General features: G+C 49.3%; 1 protein-coding gene across 13 annotated transcripts in view; it reads left to right on the forward strand.

Moving 5' to 3' along the window:
* REEP1 (receptor accessory protein 1) overlaps positions 1–19,117 on the forward strand; it is a 125,397-nt gene that overhangs the window by 101,164 nt on the left and 5,116 nt on the right. For 6 of the 13 annotated variants that reach the window (XM_066377765.1, XM_066377764.1, XM_066377763.1 and 3 more), the window contains 3 exons: positions 6,511–6,688; positions 10,685–10,720; positions 17,623–17,774. In XM_066377765.1, coding sequence (XP_066233862.1) covers positions 6,511–6,688; positions 10,685–10,720; positions 17,623–17,774 — 366 coding nt within the window. Of the gene's footprint in view, positions 1–6,510; positions 6,689–10,684; positions 10,721–13,649; positions 13,894–17,622; positions 17,775–19,117 lie in introns of those variants that run through there. The other 7 variants (XR_010750355.1, XR_010750354.1, XM_066377771.1 and 4 more) reach the window with 3 other exon arrangements.

Below are 19,117 nucleotides of genomic sequence, written 5' to 3' on the forward strand. Positions count from 1 at the left end.
ACTTGAAATTTTTACTTCTACTGGCCTATACCTGTGGTGGCACAGTGGATCAAGCATTGACCTGGAACGCTGAGGTCACTGGTTCGAAACCCTGGGCTTGCCTGGGTAAGGTACATATGGGAGTTGATGCTTCCTGCTCTCTCTCTCTCTCTCTTTCTCTCTCTCTCTCTCTCTCTCTCTTCTCTAAAATGAATGAATAAATAAAAATAAAGTGATTGGCTTTAAAAAAAAACATTCAGGCCCTGGCCGGTTGGCTCAGTGGTAGAGCGTTGGCCTGGCGTGCAGAAGTCCCAGGTTCGATTCCCGGTCAGGGCACACAGGAGAAGCGCCCATTTGCTTCTCCACCCCTCACCCTCTCCTTCCTCTCTGTCTCTCTCTTCCCCTCCCGCAGCCAAGGCTCCATTGGAGCAAAGATGGCCCGGGCGCTGGGGATGGCTCCTTGGCCTCTGCCCCAGGCGCTAGAGTGGCTCTGGTCGTGACAGAGCGACACCCCAGAGGGGCAGAGCATCGCCCCTGGTGGGCGTGCCAAGTGGATCCCAGTCGGGCGCATGCGGGAGTCTGTCTGACTGTCTCTCCCCGTTTCCAGCTTCAGAAAAATACAAAAAAAAAAAAAAAAAAAAAAAAAACCCATTCAGGTTTTTATTATAAAAAAATTTTTTTTTACTTCTACTTATTGAAAAGACTCTTAGACTTATTTAGACATAGGTTTTTTTATGTGTCACTTTTGCATATACATTGAAAGGAACATATAAATACAGTAAATTGGTTGAGGGTTTCTTAACCTCACTTCTTTGCTTTCACAATCTGACTCTTCTGAACCAGGTTCAACCCAGCTCATTGGTGGCCGGTCATGACCACACTGCATCACTCTCCCTACATCCCAGAGCATGGCGACACAAAGCTATTGTCTTGGGAATTTCAGTACTGCCGCTAATGGCCACTCTGCCAGTTTAGATGCTGCCACTTTCTTTATCTTACCAGAAGGCATCGGTGAAAAGTTAGACAACCTGGACTCATATTCCTTCTTCAAGTGATTCTTAATTGGTCTGTTTATTGAACACTCAGGGGTTTCAGTGGTTCGGTCACAGCAGGGGAAATAACAACCAAGTGCATTCGTGTGTGGGGTGTGTGGGCAGTGTGACAGAGATGTCAAGGCAGCAGCAATTGTAAGGCCTACCCCCGTTTCAGAGTTGAGAAACATACATCTTAGAATTGATGAAAATCATTTACAAGTAGTTAGAAGTAAATGGGTTCTGTCACTATTCCAGTGACCCAGTGATATCAGGGCTCTGAGTGGATGTCTCAGTTAGTCTCCTTGTCACAAGATGGCAGCTACGTCACTCAAAGGCAGAAGGCCAAGAGCAGGGTCGAGCCTTTCTCCTGCTTATCAGGAAGAGGAAAGCTGACCTGTGATAGCACAATGGATAGAGCATTGACCTCGGATGCTGAGGTCTCAAGTTCGAAACCCTGAGGTCGCCAACTTGAGCGCAGGATCATTGACATGATCCCAGGGTCACTGCCTTGAGCCCAAAGGTCGCTGACTTAAAGCCCAAGGTCACTCACTGGCTTGAGCAAAAGGTCAGTGGCTCTGCTGGAGCCCCCCAGAAAAGGCACGTATGAGAAGCAGTCAATGAACAACTAAAGTGACATAACTACAAGTTAATGCTTCTCATCTCTCTCCTCCTTCTCTCTATCCCTTCCTTTCTCTCTCACATTAATTAAAAAAAAAAAATAGGAAGAGAAAATAACTTCCCCAGAAATCCCTTAGCAGATTTCCCCTTACCTTTCATTGGGCAGGGCTGCATTATACAGCCAGCCATGGCTACAAGGGAGGTTGGGAAATCTGGTTTTTCTCATCATTTCAAGAATGGAGTTGGGACCCCAGTAAATTCAATTTTAAAAAAGAATGGGGTTGGAAATGACTTTTGGCTGGTCAACTAACAGTATATCCCACAGTGGTCAAATTAATTTGGGGTGCACTGAGTTAACCCAAAATACTGCAGGACTTCTCATGTCTTTGAATGTGGTAATGTGGTTCATGGAATTATGGAGACTGTGGTATTAAGCTTTTCCAGACTTAGGGAATCCACATTTATTTTTCTAAAATAAAGAACCTGGTTTTGCAAAATACCAGCAAACAACCCTGTTTGTTTCCAGAAAAATAAAATCAAGGTTCTCTAGAGCAGAGCTGCAGTGGCAGTGTGGGATGGGGTTTTGAGTAGAGACAGCAGGGCTGAGAGGTTTACAAGTGAAAGACAGGCTGAGTTTAGCCATCTCAGGTTCTTCCGATGAGTACAGCTCATTTGTTTTAGAGAGCCGCGTGTCCCTGCTGCTGTGGTTCCCTCTGAGACAGACGAGGTTGATACTGAGCTATTATTATCTCCTCCTTTTCCCTGACGTCTGCCGTTTCCAGTCTTCATGATGCTAGTGATATTGGAGCTAGGCTGGCTGGCTTCCGTGAGGAGAACTGAGGGCTTTGCTAGAATGGACACGTGGGATGCCTGCTGCCACTGTCCTGCAGATCCCTTGCTGAGCATTTACAAGAGCTGGCTGACTCATTGATGGAATTCATTCTTGATCATTTATTTGGGCTTGGGATCATGAAGCCCTTCCTTGTACTTTTGGTCAGAATTACCTTTTTTTTTTTTATTTCAACAGCAACTCATGTGTCTTAGGCAACAGCAGCACTCATCACAAGTGACATTTCTGACCTGTGGTGGCGCAGTGGATAAAGCGTCGACCTGGAAATGCTGAGGTCGCCGGTTCGAAACCCTGGGCTTGCCTGGTCAAGGCACATATGGGAGTTGATGCTTCCAGCTCCTCCCCCCTGTCTCTCTCTCTCTCCTCTCTAAAATGAATAAATAAAAAGAAAAAAAAACAAGTGACATTTGTGGAACACTACTGTGCATTGGGCTTTGTTGTGAATATCTTTCATGGTCATAATCTCATTTAATCCTCACCCCCATTTGCCACATGGATGCTCTTCTGCAAGTGAGCATTGTGAGGCTGAGAGAGGTTAGAGCACCCATCTTTTGGTGTTAAGACTAGAATTTGAATCCAGGTGTGGCTCTAGAACTTCTATTCTTCACTTCTGTAGCTTCTGGTATGGCATTTCTTTGTTATTGGTACATTTGTCTATTTATATTTTGTCAGACATCAGCTGTGTTTTTGGTATTTTGTAATAACAACTAGCACACTGTCTTGCCCTTGATAAGGAAGTTCTTGATAAATAATTGTTGACCAGATAAATGAATAAATGGGAGGATGAATGAAAGAGAGAATCAGGAGTGGTTTTCCTGAATGTTAACCTAACTTCAGATTACTCCATTATAATTGTCAGAATATTTTCTCTCTCTTTTCAGAACCAGCTTTTGTTCTTTAGTCATCTGATTTCTTCTGCATTCTAGATATCTAGACTGTTTCTGAGTAAAATAATCACGAATCGTTGGCTGGTAAATTTGGAGGGGATTACACTGGGCAGCTGGTCCTTCCCTCGTGTTCTTGGCAAAGATCACCCAGTTGTTAATGTCTAGAAGGTGAAGCCTCAGATCCCTTATCCACCACTGTTCCAGAGCAGAGTCTGAGGCAACTAGGGTGCTTTCTGTCTTTTTTCACATAATGTCCTCCTGAACCCCTTTGCCTGGATTTATAATCCTAATTGTATATATTTGATTATTTGAACAGTTTTCTTTTCGTTGGTATTAGTTTCTTGGAGGTATTGTTTTTATATCTTTGGCAGGCGGAGAGCTTCTCTTTTCCTATTTCACCACATCTGCTTTATTCTGACATGTCTTCTACCCCTGTCTGCAAGCTTCGCAGTCCCCTCCCCTCTGAGGACCTCATTCCATGTTTGTGCCTTTGTCTGGCTCTTTTGTTAAGGTCACTGCGGTGAATTGCTATACTTTGGTGGCCTATTTTATGACTATTTTTTTTATTATGAAAGTTGAAAAAATTCCCCACAGCCTTCTGCCTCTCTGAAAGTCTCTTCCAATGATTGTGGGTTTCATCGGTCCCTGTGGCCCTGGCCCCAGCACTCTTGTTAGCTGTTCTCGTTGATTTTGTGCTGATTAGTTGTATCAGTTATGGGTTTTTTAATTAAATTTACTGGAGAGACACTGACCAATAGGGTCATACAAGTTTCAAGTGTACATTTCTATGATATATCATCTGAATATACAACGTGGGCCGACCACCCAGAGTCGGATCATCTTCCATCACCATGTGGTTGATCCTTTACCCTTGACAGCCTCCCACCTCCTTCCTTCTGGTAACCACTATACTGTTGTGTGTGTCTATGAGTTTCAGTTTTATATCCCATGTATGGTTCTTAGCTTTTCCTGTCTAACTTATTTTGCTTAGCCTGATATTCTCGTGGTCTACCCATGTTGTGGCAAATGGCAGGCAGTACTTCATCTTTTCTTATGGCTGAGTAGTATTCCATAATATATATGTACCACATCTTCTTTATCAATCTATTGAAGAACACTTTGGTTGTCTCCATGTCTTGGCCACCATAAATAATGCTGCAGTGAGCCTGACCAGGCAATGGCACAGTAGATACAGCGTCAAACTTGGTTGCAAAGGACCCAGGTTTGAAAGCCCGAGGTTGCTAGCTTGAGCGCGGGCTCACCAGCTTGAGCGCAGGGTTGCTGGCTTGAGTATGGGATTACAGACATGACCCCATGGTCTCTGGCTTGAGCCCAAAGGTCGCTTGCTTGAAGCCCAAGGTTGCTGTCTTAAGCAAGGGGTCACTCCGTCTGCTGGAGCCCCCCAGTCAAGGCACAGGTGAGAAAGCAATCAATGTACAACTAAGGTGCCGCAACAAAGAATTGATGCTTCTCATCTCTCTTTCTTCCAGTCTGTCTGTCCCTATCTGTCCCTCTCTTCGTCTCTGTCTCTGTCCCTCTCACTGCTAAAAAATGATGATGATAATGTAATAATAATAATTATAATAATAATAATAATAATGCTGCAGCGAACATATGGGGATGCATATATCTTTGCAAATAAATGCTTCAAGTTTTCGGGTAGATACCCAGAAGAGGGATTGCTGAGTCTGTTATGTTTGTTGTGCCTTATTGACCCCAAGTCCTCCAGCCCTTTAGATCCCTTCTTTCCTCATTATGCAAATAAAATGTCTCTTTCCTATTCCCCACTGTCCCATGTACCTGTGGGAAGTCTGATGCCCTCCAGTATTTCTGAAGATGCCTGCAGTTCATTGGTTTGCTTGGTGGTCACTTGCCTATCACCTTTCATTTAAATCCCAGCCCAGTTCTCAACAACTACAGTCCCCTACCAGCCTGCCCCCTTCTCAAGTCTCCTTCTCCCCCAAACATGGGTCTCCCTCTGCAGCCCCTGAGGCACACCAAGTACCTCCCTGTCCCTGAGCCTCTGTGATGGTCCTTTCATGGTACAGATTCTTTCATCCAGACAGTGAAGACTGTCCCTTTCAGAACTCTAATGGATTGAGCTTGCTTTCTGAACAAAAGAACAATTTCCTCCTGAGATGAATTATGTGGCTCCCTCAGAATACAAAATGGTGACAGTCAGCAGGGTTTTTTTTAACATCATATTTTCTCTCCTGATTCATTCCCTATGGGTATTTTATGAAGCTCAAATGATACAGTGGGAATACATGTGCTCCATAAACAGTGACGTGAGCAGATAAAAGAAATTGCTGTTGTCATGCATTTAGAAATACTGCCTTTATCTCATTTCCTCTGAAAAGAGTAAGGGCTAGCACATAGATTATTAGGTTCTGATTTTCTGACCAGATTCTTTGTCCTGGGCTCTGGGGATAACGTAGCTCCACGAGAACTTGATTTCTGTAAAGCCAGAGAAGCAGCAGACAAGCCTCAGAGAGCAGAAGCCACAGGCAGCAGTCGTGTCCTTGGCCCTGCGCCTCTCCGAGGCTCTAGCTCATTATCCAGTGCAACATCTAGCAGTTAATCTCAACCTTTGTTGTCTCGTGGCACACATAAACTTGTTACTAAAATTCTACAACACACAAAAAAAATATGTTTTGCTGATCTGACAAAAAAATTGGTATAATTTTGATTCATTCACAGTGGAGGGCTATTGTTGTGTTGGCTGTTGCCATTATTTTATTTGACAATTGAAAAGAAAAGACATCAGCGCCCCTGACTAAAGAGTCAGGTATTATATTGACTAAATAGTCAGTAAAAATTCTCGGGGTGCAGCAACGTGCCTGCCATGGGACACCAGTTGAAAACCACTGATCTAGAGGCATCTGAAGGGGAAGAAGGAGCTGGGAGCCACAGGAACAATTGCTGAACCCCACAGGAGGCCCTGGCACATTCCTGACCTTGACCCTCAGTGCTTCCAGGAAGTAGACTGGGCACCTGGCCCTCTACAGAGTTCTTCCAGGTCTTGTTTTCCACCTTGCTGACTGTCAGAGCTTCCTGTTGGCTTTTGTCATGCACCCCCCACTACTGCCTATGGTCTGTGGGTCTGGCCTCTGATGTGTGCCCCCTCCTGTGTTGTGTCCAGGGACAGGGTGCCTTATCCGAGAGACTCCGGAGCTTCAGCATGCAGGACCTCACCACCATTAGGGGAGATGGTGCCCCTGCTCCCTCAGGCCCGCCCACAGCGGGGGCTGGGCAGGCCAGCAGTAAGCACGGGCAGCCTAAGATGTCCCGGAGTGCTTCTGAGAGCGCTGGCAGCTCAGGTACGTGTCACCTCACTTCCCCTCCTTCCACCTCCCAGGTCTCCCTGTCATCGAGGGGGCCCAGTCCACTGTGTGGCATGTAGCTTGGCCCTTCCCCATGGACTTGACCCCAATGCCTCATTCATCATACCGTGCCAAGCCAGCCCAGGGGCAGAGCAGCACTTGGGCCAAGATGGGAAGCTGGCCTGTGGACTCTGATTGGGGCGGGTTTAGGTCACCTGAACCAAAAGGTCCCACCTCCTTCATCTGAATGTCTGGGCATTGGGGATGGTTGGGTGGTAGTACCTGGACCGGACCTTGAGGCAACACGCACAGTGAACTGGGCCAGGCAGTTTGCTCTGTTCTCTTCCTCTCTGACCCCTCACTCCTATGAGGGCTTTCCTGTCTTGAGCCCCTGAGCAGCACCTCCCACCTCCCCAGGGCCGTGGCTCTCTTGGTTCCTTTTCCCTGCATGGTTGTTTCCTGTCCTCTCTCTCAATCTACCCTCTCCTCCCATTTCTGAGCCCCCATTCACCATGCACACCTCGCCACTCATGCCTCTGAGATCTAACTTCTGGGGAAACTAAAGCTTTTTGGAAACCAGGCACCTACAGAGTCTGCCTCTGGTTGTCAGGCTTCTGATAAGAGGTTGCCTTATTGGGATTGGCCTGGGGACATTGCAGAGCCCTGGGTCCATCTGCAGTGAGTCATCAAGTCTGGGGTGAGACCCGGATGTGTGATCCTGTCGATGTGCAGCCGCGTTTGAGACCCACCGACGTTCAATCCTTCAGTAGTTTCAGGCTGGTGGAGGGGAAGGGCATGGACTAGGGGGTGACCCATGGCCCAGGACCCTCAGTTTCCCAGACCATTCCCTCGGCTCTCAGGAACTGAGTTCTGCTCTTGCTAACAGAGGGTTAATGGTGACGGGGCTGTAGGAGACAGCTGGAGGCTGCCAGCTCTGCCCCTCAGCCGTGGTGGGAAAGCAAGCCTCAGGGTGCGAACTGGGCCACTGATTTGGAATCGGTGGCTGTGATTTGTGCCCGGTGGCTGTCCTTTCCTTAAATGTACAAACAGGGACATCCAGGCCACCTGGACCCTGACTGGGAGGCAAGCCTGGAGGGAGCACCTTGGCCCCAAGTCCCAGGGACCCCACCTAACTTTGGAGGCCTGAGACATAACTGGGAGAGAAGGAGCACCCCGAGAATGGTCACTCACACCCCCTCCAGGGAAGGCTGAACAGCTCAGAGCCAGGCTGGCAGCCATCAATTTCCTCACCTCTCAGAATAGCCCCTTTCACCCCAGCCCCAGGTTTGAAGTTGCAGTTGAAAAGGAGGTGTTTTAACCCTGGCAGGGTTGGGAGGTGAGGCCATGGCTACGGTGTGGAGGTCCACCCAAGGGAAAGGTTGTCTCCTGGGGAACCCATCCTAGGAGAACTTGGAATGGAATCCCAAAGGCCAGGCAGGGAGGGACCTCAGCGATCATTTAGTTTAACCCTCTGATTTTACCAATGAAGAGACAAAGGCCCAGGAAAGGGAACTCTCACCAGGGTCACCTGCTGGAGGTGTTCTCCCATGGCCTCCTGACTCCTGGGCCAGTGCCTTCTGTTTACTCACTCATTGGCCATCCAGGCTTCCCTGAGCCCTGCAGCCTCTGACCTGCAGCACACTTGCCCAGAAACAGGGATGTGAAGTGGAATTAGGTATCGCCTCCCACCCTTGATCAGCTCATTGGCTATTGAGCCTCAGCTTGCAAGAAAAAAGGGCCCCAGTTCTGTGAGGCTCAGAGGGCAGAGAAAGAACCAGTGAGGTAAAGCTCCAAGGGGGACCTACTTACTGGCTCTGTGACTTGGGCAAGGTGTTTGCTCCCTCCACACCTCTGCCTCCTCATCTGGACATGAGGAATGGCAGTTCCCATTTGTGAGGTTGTTATGAGGATTCAAGTGAAACAATCCATGTAAAAGTGCTTAGAGTCACACTGGCACTCTGTGTAGTAGCTGCTGTTATTGTTCTTGTTGTTGTTATTTAATTCTCCTACAGAAGCTCTCTATAATAAGAAGGTGTCCAGGAGAAAAATGGGCTGCCTTGTGAAGTAGTGAGGTCCCTGACATAGGAAGGGCCCAAACCAAAGCTGAATACTCATGCACCATGTGGCTCTCTGGAGGGAGCCCTGATCTGGCCACACACTCCTTCTCCCTCTTAGAGTCTGTGTTGTCATTGTCGAGGTGAAGCAAGCAAGGAAGAGGCTCAGAGAGGTCCTGCACTGGGCCAAGGCCACACAGCACAGGAATCCAGGCCTCCTGCCTAGACCTCACTTTGGTGGCTTATTCAGGGCGGCCCTGGAACTGGGGAAGTGAGCAGTCTGGTGGGATCTGAAAGGCAATGGAAGGGTCCCTGGGATGAACATCTCCCCAAACCAGCCCCAGGTAGAGAAGAGTTTGGTACAATTTGTGTTGGCTCCGCCACCTCCTTTAGCAGTGCAGTGCTCTGGCACGCCGCAGGGAGGCAGTGGGGAGTGCTGGTGCAGGCCAAGCGGGCGGCCTACGTGGAGAACCAAAGAACCCCAGGGGCTGCAGCAGGACCCTCTCTCCTCACTGCCTTCCCTTGGCCTCTGCACCTGTGGTTTCAGGAGAGAGAATGGAGGTGTCGACCCAGCAGGGAGGACAGAGGCCCTGCAGCTTTCGTCCCAGCTGTCCTGGGACCTAAAACAAAAATTAGAAAGACAGGTGAAGATGGCCTGAGCATAGCACAGAGCACCCAGACCAGGGCCATCATAACCCCTGAGGTGAGGGGTGGGGTATCTGGGAGGAAGTCTGGCAAAAAGGGCCCAGCCTCACAGGCTAGCATGCCTTCCCAGCCCCCCCCCCGCCGTGGGCGTAGCCAGGCTTCCGTCCTGGCTGGGTGACACTAGACCTGTGCAGAGACTGCGAGGCAGATATCTATGAGTATCACCACATTTGTTCCCACTGGGCCTAGATTGAGCCTCAGAACCTTTCTCAGGATGATAGCCCAGGAGGTCACTACCAGATGATTTGACCTTGGCACAGAAGATGAGCCCAAGCCCCTTAGGCCTTCTCCTCTGAAAAGAAAGAGCACGACAATCCCTGTTGAGCCTATGTCTTAGGGTTGTAAAGAGAGCAAACAATTTGCAACCCCTGGACAGGGAGCAGGAGTTAAAGGCGGCTTAGGAGGAGACAGGTGAAAGGTGCGGCCACACCCCATGCCGTTGTTTGCAGCCATCGGGAACAGAGTTCCAGCATGCAGACTGATCGAGCATGGACACATGATGCCTGGTGAACAAAGTACAAAGCAGAGTGAGATATTGGTGACAAGTTGTGTAAAATAAAAATATACGCCATTGTGCAGAATAACAATGTGGAGTTTGCAAGAACGCATTGCTCTCCTTACAGATGAACTGGGAGGGATTTTGTCAGACACCATCTGTTGAAAGACATTGGACACCATGAAGGGTACAAAGGGGGTTGAAAGAATGATCCTTGCCTTCCATGAACTTGGAGACACTCAACATGCATTTAATGAACACTTGCTATGTTATGTACCAAGGCCTGGATGTACCCCAAAACCAATGGAATGTGCAAAGCAGCAAATTAAGCTTTTGACCAAATGGCCAGAACTAAGCACTTTAGGGAGGTCAGAGGTCAGTCTGAGGTTTCACAGAGGTCATCTGCACTGGAAGGTGTAGAAAGGAGGAACATCTGCTCAGGAGTGGTTGGAGTTATTTCTCAGGGGAAATTTTGACCCCAACCCCCGCTTTCCTTAGGGCTACAGGATGTAAGAACTGACCTCTGGGCCAGGCAAGGGCATTTCCCTAGCACCCAAGAGGAAGCTGAGTCTGGAATGATCTCCTCCCTTACCTTGGTGTCTCTATAGAGACCCACATTCCCGGGACCCCTATACTGAACACACAGGGATCCCCACACTTTCTGGGGCCTCCCTGTTTGCCTGGGGCTGGTTCCTGTCAAGAGGGGGACATCACTGATGGTGCCCCCCGTCCCCACAGTGTGTACCTGCTGCTCCACCTGCAGGACCAGAAAAGGTGAGTAAGCAGCCAGCTCTGCAGTGTGCTGGGCTCTCACCTCCAGAGGAGGCTCTAACCAGGAGCTGGCACCTGACCTGGGGCTCCCTTTCAGCGGCTGGGCTGAGGGGGGAGGGGTTAGGAGGTTAACTCCTTAAAATAGCAAACCTGTGTGATCTTATGGTGTCTGCAGGCTAAGGATTTGGAAGTGGCTTAACTAGGTAGTTCTGGCTCAGCCTCTCTCAAGAGTTGTAGTCAAGATGTCAGCAGCTGGTTCTGTCCCCGTCCGGGCACACACAGGAACATCTCGACTTTGCTATCTCTCTCTCCTTGCCTCTCTCTTAAAAAAAGAAAAAAAAAAGGTTGTCAGGGCTGTAGTCATCTGAAGGCTAGACTGAGAGGATAGGGGACCCACTTCCAAGAAGGCTTTCTCATGGCTCTTGGCTACAGGCTTCAGTTCCTTACCACATGGGCCTGTCTAATGCTGTTGAGTGTCCTTACAACGTGGCAGCTGCTTTAACCCCGAGTGACTGGAGAAGAGAGAGAGAGAGAGAGCATGCAGGAAGTCATGGCACCTGTGAGAACATGGTCTTTGAAATTGCACACCACCACATCTACTTTATACTGTTTGTTGGAAGTGTATCATTGAGTTCAGCCCACACTGGGGGAGGAGACCTGATCTCCACTTCCTGAAGGGAAGAGTATGAAAGAATGTGTGGGGATGTTTTAAAGCCACTCCAGAGCCATATTTCCTTGTGCTCTGGGATGAGGACTTGGGAACACACCCAGGGCCTCTGAAGTGGCGGAGCCCGCTGCCACCAAGGGAGCCCTGGTCCTGCTTTGCCACTTACAAGTTGAGTACCATGTGTGAATCACCTAACCACTCAGCTTCAGTTTCCTCATCTTAAAATAGAGACAGCTCCCACTTCCCACCCCCTGTGCTGCTATGAAATGGCTGAGGAAGGGCGTTTGGAGGGATGATGATGATGATTACAACCCAGAGTGGCTTGGAAACCTCAGGGGGAGGGCGTGAGCCTGGAGTCTCCAGGTCCAGCACAGGGACTCCTGCTGCAGCGCTGCTGTGTGAGTGACAGCTTGGTGGAGCCCCACCTCCAACCTGCTGTTAGCCATGTTGCTCTCTTCTGACCTGCCTCTGCTGTTTCCCTGACCTTAAGTAGACCAGCCCCACTCTCCTTTCACGCCACAGAGGGCGCCCCCAGGGGCAGGCCCCGGCTTGCAGGTGCCTGCTGGTGTGAGGGGGGCACGCGTCATGTACACAGTGCCCGTTGCTACCATGCCACCAGCCCTGACACGGTCGAGCCATGGCAGGTCCCTCCCACGTCTGTGGAGAGCAGGGGGACATGAAGCTGTCTTATAAGAAGAGCCCTGCTTTCCCTATAGTTTTTATTTACTTATTTATTTTTATGAAGTAAGAAGTGGAGACACTTTATGAGCCAATAAAGGAGGCTGCCACAGCACCTCCGAGTCACAGGACAAAAAAAAAAAAGAAGTGGGGAGGCGGAGAGATAGACTCCTACATGCGCCTATCTGGAAACCACCCGGCACGCTCACTAGGCGGCAATGCTCTGCCCATCTGGGGCTTTGCTCCAGTCGAGCCTTGGCTGCGGGAGGGGAAGAGAGAGACAGAGAGGAAGGAGAGGGGGAGGGGTGGAGAAGCAGATGGCTGCTCTCCTGTGTGCCCTGTCCGGGAATTGAACCTGGGACTCCCGCACGCCAGGCTGATGTTCTACCACTGAGCCAACCGGCCAGGGCTAGTTTTTCATTCTTAAGGCTTCTCAATGCCAACAGGTTTTTAGATCTGTAGAATACTTGGGGGTCTTGGGGGCCATAAGCCCAGTGTGAACTGACAGCCAAGGAATCGTGAGCAGGAGGACAGTGGAGACCATCCTCCCACCCTGGCTGTGGCTCTGACTAGCCGTGTGTCCCATGGGGGCCTCCTGATCCAATCGGAAATGGAAGGGATATATATATATATATATATATATATATATATATATATATATATATATATATATATACACACACACACACACACACACACACACACATATATGTGTGTGTGTGTATGTGTGTGTGTGTGTGTGTGTGTGTGTGTGTGTATATATATATAATTAGTAAGTTGTGCACCTAAAACTAATACAATGTAACCTGTCAGTTATCTCTCAGGAAGGGAGGGAGGATGGGCTGCGGCAGCAGCTTCCCACGCTAGGGGCTGGTCTTGGGCCTGGCGGATGTACCAGTTCTCAGGCACCTCCAGGCAGTCCCAGTGGCCTCAGGCAACTAGTTATTGCTCTCAATTCACCATTTAAAATTTTGAATTTTTAAATACCAGCGGCCATTCAGAAAGCCTTCAATTTTGAGATGATGTAACTTAGGGACCAGAGAGAGTGAGGCTGCCTTCTGCTCCGTTTTTCCTCAAGGGACTGCCCTGTGCTGCTTCCTGGGAAGCCCTTGCCTCCCATGACACCTGGTGGTTTCACAATGAGAGGCCACATGGAAATAGGATTGCAGAGGATTTTAGGAATTTAGTAGAGTTTGCTCTGCAAAAGAGCTGTGGGGACAGAGCGGGTCATTGGGTGAAGGGCAGCACAGTGAGCTCAGAGGTGGCCTCAGGCTGGGAGGGCCTTGCTCAGGCTCGTGGTCTGGGGGCCTTTGTCCCAGCTCTCCCTTTTTTCATGTTCTCTTAACATCCAGTGCCCCTGGTCCTACTTGCTCCCAAAGTATGCTCACAAAGCACCGCTATGACTCCTCTATCCCACTCCCCTCCGACTGCAGAGAAGCCCGCCACCCTCCGGCCTCAGCCCTCCTCTGTGCAGTGCTGGGGGTGGGCCAGAGGCCCCTGCGCCCTTCCAGCTCCTGGTAACTCCAACGTGGAGGGTGCTGGGTGGGAAGTGTCAGCAGATGATGTCAGTGGAGGTTTGTTTTCCAGCTCTCACGGTGATGTCCTGAGCGGGGATTTCAGGGGGTCGCGGATATCTTTGGTCAGAGGGCCGTCTTGGTCTCCAGAACTGATTTTGATCTGCATCTCAGATTCCAGGAAAATGTTTTCTCCTCACTTCTCCATTCCTGCCCCTCCATCAGTTAATTCCCTATAGTCTTCTGCCTCTCTCTCTTTTTCTGTGTTTCTACTCTATTGTGCCTACCTCCCTTCCTCCCCTCTTTTCTCTCCACCTACCTTGATGGAATAAAGAACTGAACTCTCTAGTTTTGCTTGGAATGAGTCATAGAGGTAGATTTTTTTTTTAAAAAAAATCAAGTGTGTGGAACATTGTTTATGAAAGCAAAGTTATCTCTATCCTCTCAATTGGGGGTAGGGGGAGGTGGTTTACCTGAGTGTGGCCTGGGCAGTGTTTTCCCTCGGGCTGGGGTGGGGGCAGCAGGAGCTGTCCAAGGTTAATGTGTGTCTGTGCATGCAGGCGTATGTGCATGCATGCTCACACAGGTGTGTGAGTGTCATCTCCAAAGATCCTTCCTTAACAGAATATTCTTTTCTTCCTCCTCGGTGGCTGTTGGACGTGGATGTAAGTGTTCCGGACAGGTGTGCCCTTCCCCATACACGGTTACTGACTTCCTTTAATGCTCCTGCTCACGTGTGCTGTGTGGGGTGTGTTTGCTGACCAGGGCTGGTTCTGCTACCTGCTGGGGTGGGGGTTCCTAGGGCTCAGCGCCGATGGTCTGCTGGGTCTCTAAGGGCTGGAACCCTGTCTCCGCAGACAGAAGAGGGAGCTGCCTCCCTGCTGCTGTTGTCCTGCAATGTTTGCTAATCCAGTCGGCCAAGGCCACAATCCAATCCCTACTCAAGACAAGAGTGGGCCTGACCTGTGGTGGCGCAGTGGATAAAGCATTGACCTGGAAATGCTGAGGTCGCCGGTTCAAAACCCTGGGCTTGACTGGTCAAGGCACATATGGGAGTTGATGCTTCCAGCTCCTCCCCCCGTCTCTCTCCCTCTCTCTCTCTCCTCTCCTCTCTAAAAATGAATAAATAAAATTAAAAAAAAAAAAAAGATTAAAAAAAAAAAAAAAAGACAAGAGTGGGACCCCAGCCTCAGGCACTGTGGTGGCGGCCCTCCCTGCACACTCCAGACCTGACCGCCACCACCTGAGGTTTGCAGGTGGTTGTGGCCATGACCTTCCACAAGAGACTGTCCTGTGTCAGTTGTCACTGGAGCCATCAGAGCACTAAGACGTAGGTAGCAATGCCCTGCTCAACCACTGCCCTCATCCTCATCCTGCTGCACCCTTAGTGGGACCGTGTTCTGCGGGGTTTATTTATTTATAGTATTCCCTGTTCCAAAAAGAATGTAAGTCTTCTTGCAGAAATATAGATGACAGGTCAAACCAAAATGAGAAAAATGAAGCTTGGAGGAAAGGGGATAGGCAGGTGAGATGGAGGCAGAGGCTAGAAATCTTAAATGCATGCCATAAAGTTGTGAACTGTCAGAGAGGCGGGACATCCTCGCAGCCAGAGCAAAGAGGGAACACAGTTCAGAGATTCAGTGTCACGATAGCCAACCAGAGGCTCGGAGGCTCAGCCTGTCCAGAACGTTTACTCATGGCTCCTGTGAGTAAGGCTGAATATTACAAACAGCATTCCTGGCAGAAACTTTCAGTGAACAGTGATCAGTAGGGTTCTCTCTTCAGTGGGTTCTCTCCATTGCTTCCATCTGAGGCCACTCTGGCCCCCAGGCTGCCCAGACTAGCCTCCTTTGCTCCCAGCCTCTGTTAAGTTGAACACTAGCTTTCTCTTCCTGCCTGTATATGGGTTTCCCTTGACCTATAACTCTTAGTTGCCAGAAGGTCACTTTTTTTTTTACCCTGTAGTCTTTGCATGTTCAGTAGAGAACAAATTCAAAGCCATATTGGTTTAGGTCCTGAGATGGTGGTGGTGGTGGTAGTTGTTACTGTTATTTTGATAACGTGTGATTTCATTGTTCAGTCTCCGTGACTCCAGCCTAGGCGAGTAGGCTGACTTGTTGGATGCTCGAGGATCTTGCTGTCACTTCTGGACTGCCTTCTGAGCCCCAGAGCCATCAGCACAGGGAACCTGGACTGAGATTTAGAGGCAACTGTATATGCAGAGGCAGAGACTCACACTGGCCCCTCCGCCTGCTCCCAGGAGGCAGGATTGCTGGCTGGGACAGAGCTGGCCAGGCCGCTTCTGTACTGTCTTCTCTGATCTGAGGACTTTTGTCTTTTTTTCCTCCCTCAAGCAGGAGGTATCTGTGTCCAGAAGGAATCTCCTTATGGCTGGCTACCAAGTTCTGATTTGGGACAAGAGCCGAGCTCTCTGAGATGATGTCAGTATCCTACCTCGTTTAGTGGCTGAGTGGCCTCTGTGTGCTCTACCCTGGGTCAGTGCACAGAGGGACCAAGGGAAGATCTGCCATGGTCCCCAACCTCATGATGCTCTCTGTTGGGCTGAGGCAATGAGACTGACAGGGCACGCAGCACAAGCCCTGTGGTTCAGGTGCCAAATGCTGTCAGTGTGAGGGAGTGGAGAGTGCTGGGAAGGACCAGAGTAGTCAGGGAGGCTCCTGGACTTGCCAGTCTTCCTATTCAACACCATGAAGGGTGCTGCTGATTTGGGCTGGGGAAGGGACCAGAGTATAACCTAATTCTGAGTAAACAGGCCAGGAGATGCACAGAGCAAATAAAATAAAATAAATCAAATGAATGTTAATGATCTCAGGCTTGACCCTTACTAAGGTGCAGCTCTCTGAGCAGGTTCCTCGACTACAATTGAACATTGAAATTCGTGGTTAGACAGCTATGCTCTCGTGCTGCCACCTGCTGGCTGTGGGGGAGTACAGCAGTAACTGTGGAAGTGGCTCCGCAGAGTTCAGTTGTTAGTTTTACTTAACCCACACCTGGTGCTTTTATAGAGTTCCCTTTTGGTGGAGAGAACACATTTTGTAGCTGAATATGTTTTCAGGAGCAGTAGTAGGGTATCCGAGAAAGAGCTCTGGTTTCTATCTGCAGACCTCAGGTGATCTGACCAGATGATCTGAGAGCCCCTTACTTTGCATTCTGTGATTCTAGGTAAAAACAAAATATTTAAATATAGAAAGATATATCTGTGAATGTCAGATAGGCTGGATATGGGCAGGAAATATTTTCTATCTCGACAAAGATAGGACTATCTGGCCAGCTGGCATGAAATATGCTTGGCATTGAACATTTGAAAAAATGTTGTGTATTCATGATGGAGCTTTCCTTGCAGGTTAGTCAAGGCAGACTAAATAGGAATCCTGCTGCTGTTTTTGAGAAGACTACTACTAGATTCTCCTTCCACTAGGTTCCTTTCTTCTATAGGACTTGGCCTTTGAAATGAAAATCTGACACAGCTTAGCTTAAGGGTCTCTATGAAGCTTCCTGGCATTTTACATGCTGTCTTTTAAAGAATGCTTGGAGCTGAATGTGCAAGTGTAGTCACTGTCCCGTTGCTTCTATGTGGAGAAACCGTGCTATTCCCTTCTTGAGATTACTGCAACTCTCGTTTTTAAAGGAGACGCCCCTACCCCCAGCATCCTTCTGGTGTGGTGTACCAGTCTAAGCAGCAGGGTTTGACATATCTCAGTTAAGCAGCATCTTGCTTCTCCCAGGGAAGCGGCAGCCCTGGTTACCTTGGTAGCCTAGCAGTGGATTCTAAGCCTGTGCTTGCTCCTGTGCATGGTGTGTGGTCAGTCTTAGAGTTGTACCCACACAATCCTGGACCCCCCTGCAAGATCCCCAGAGGATACTGGCTGCCTTGTCTGGCTGAGGAGCCTCGGTTGTCCTAACAGGACTGACGTTCTTGCTGTGTGCCTAACCTTGCCCTTGCCTGCCCTCCCGTGCTCCTTTGTACACTGACGCCCCCTTGCCGTACTTTGTCTCCTCTGTGTAGATTGTAAATGGACATTAAGTGGTTGAGGGAGATGTGAATGAGGGTGGTGTGAAGGCATGGGAGCCCCACCAGGTCCAAAACCCATTGGCCTTTTCTGACGAGGAGGAGGAAGACCTGCTGGATTTCATGTACAAGTATAAGGCACCTCGAAAGACGGAGTTCCCCCTGGAGGTACATGGTGTCTGGGGCTGTGGGTTGAAACAGGTGTTGTACAAGCGCTTTGCCCTGGAGGTCTGGGTGTCCTGGAGCCATCTCTTGGGCACACAACACTGCCTGAGCACCTGGGCTGGGAGGATCTCCCTCTATCAAATAGGCAGGCCAGGCCACTAGGTAGCATCCAGTTACTACCCAAGGGGCGAAAAAAGATCCTAGTAATTTAATTTAGAAACAGGAGATGGGATATAATCTCTAAAAAATTGTTTTTTCAGTTGATTTCTAACCTCTAAGAGTGAAAAGTAACCCAAATGAATTTGGGGGGAAAAAAAATTCACATGCTATTTAACAGGATTTTATAAATATATTAGCTTATTTATTACTGTGTCTCCAAGACACAGCATAGTGCCTGGTACAAGGTAGATATTCATAAAATGTCATTAAAGGGGCACAACCCTTTCAAATGACCCAAAACAATACACTTAATGTACGTGCTGTTGCTAGTTGTAGATGTGGATGGAGTTTTGCAGTACGAGGGCCAAGCCTGGAGCCTCAGCGGCCCCTGCTCTGTGATGTCACCAGCCTTGGGCTCAGCTGCAGGGGCAGCAGAATTGGGGAACTGAGAATCTTCCTCTCTACCCCCTCATGTCACCTCTCCTATTCCCCATCTGCTGAATACTATGGCCTGAGAATCTGTCTGAGGCAAGTTGGAGTCCCCTGTCCCAGAGGAAAGACCCCATAGACCCAGATGGTGGTCCGAGTCCCCATTCACACCAGGACTGTCGTTATGAGCCCTGCAGTATACAGGATTTCTTTCCAAGGTGGGACACTCACGGGTCAATTTTGAAGTTAAAGGTTTTGGTAAAATAAGTTCTGGGTTTGTATACTGCCAGAGGAGTCCATTACAGCTTGGGCAGCCCCAATATGGGGAGAGGGCTACAGGGAAGATGCCAGAATCATTCCAGGGCCAAGGGTGTGTGCTGGTTGGGTTTTGTTTTTTTAAAGCGGCACAAGCTGCTTTCCTGTTCAACAGCCTGAGGCAGATTACTAAACCATAGTTTCCCTGGTCTTCCCACTTGCAAAGGTGCAGTGGGCCCTGTCCCCCACGTCCCCCTGGGCACTGAGCAACCCTGGGAAATGGTGGTGAGCACAGACCTGCCCTCAGGAAGTTCAAGTTGGTGGGGAAACCGAGCAAGCACACCTGCCCTAGGTGCAGAATCCTGCTTTGTCCTCCAATGTGCAAGCCACTGTGAGAACAAAGGTGACAACCGTGGCTGTGTGTGACCAGGCCGTGCGGGAGGGCTTCAGGAGTGACTTTTGAGCTGGGTCATAAAGAGGACTAGAACTACAAGACTGAAGGA

The sequence above is a fragment of the Saccopteryx leptura genome, chromosome 3 (assembly GCF_036850995.1).
Source record: "Saccopteryx leptura isolate mSacLep1 chromosome 3, mSacLep1_pri_phased_curated, whole genome shotgun sequence".
Classification (NCBI taxonomy): Eukaryota; Metazoa; Chordata; class Mammalia; order Chiroptera; family Emballonuridae; genus Saccopteryx; species Saccopteryx leptura.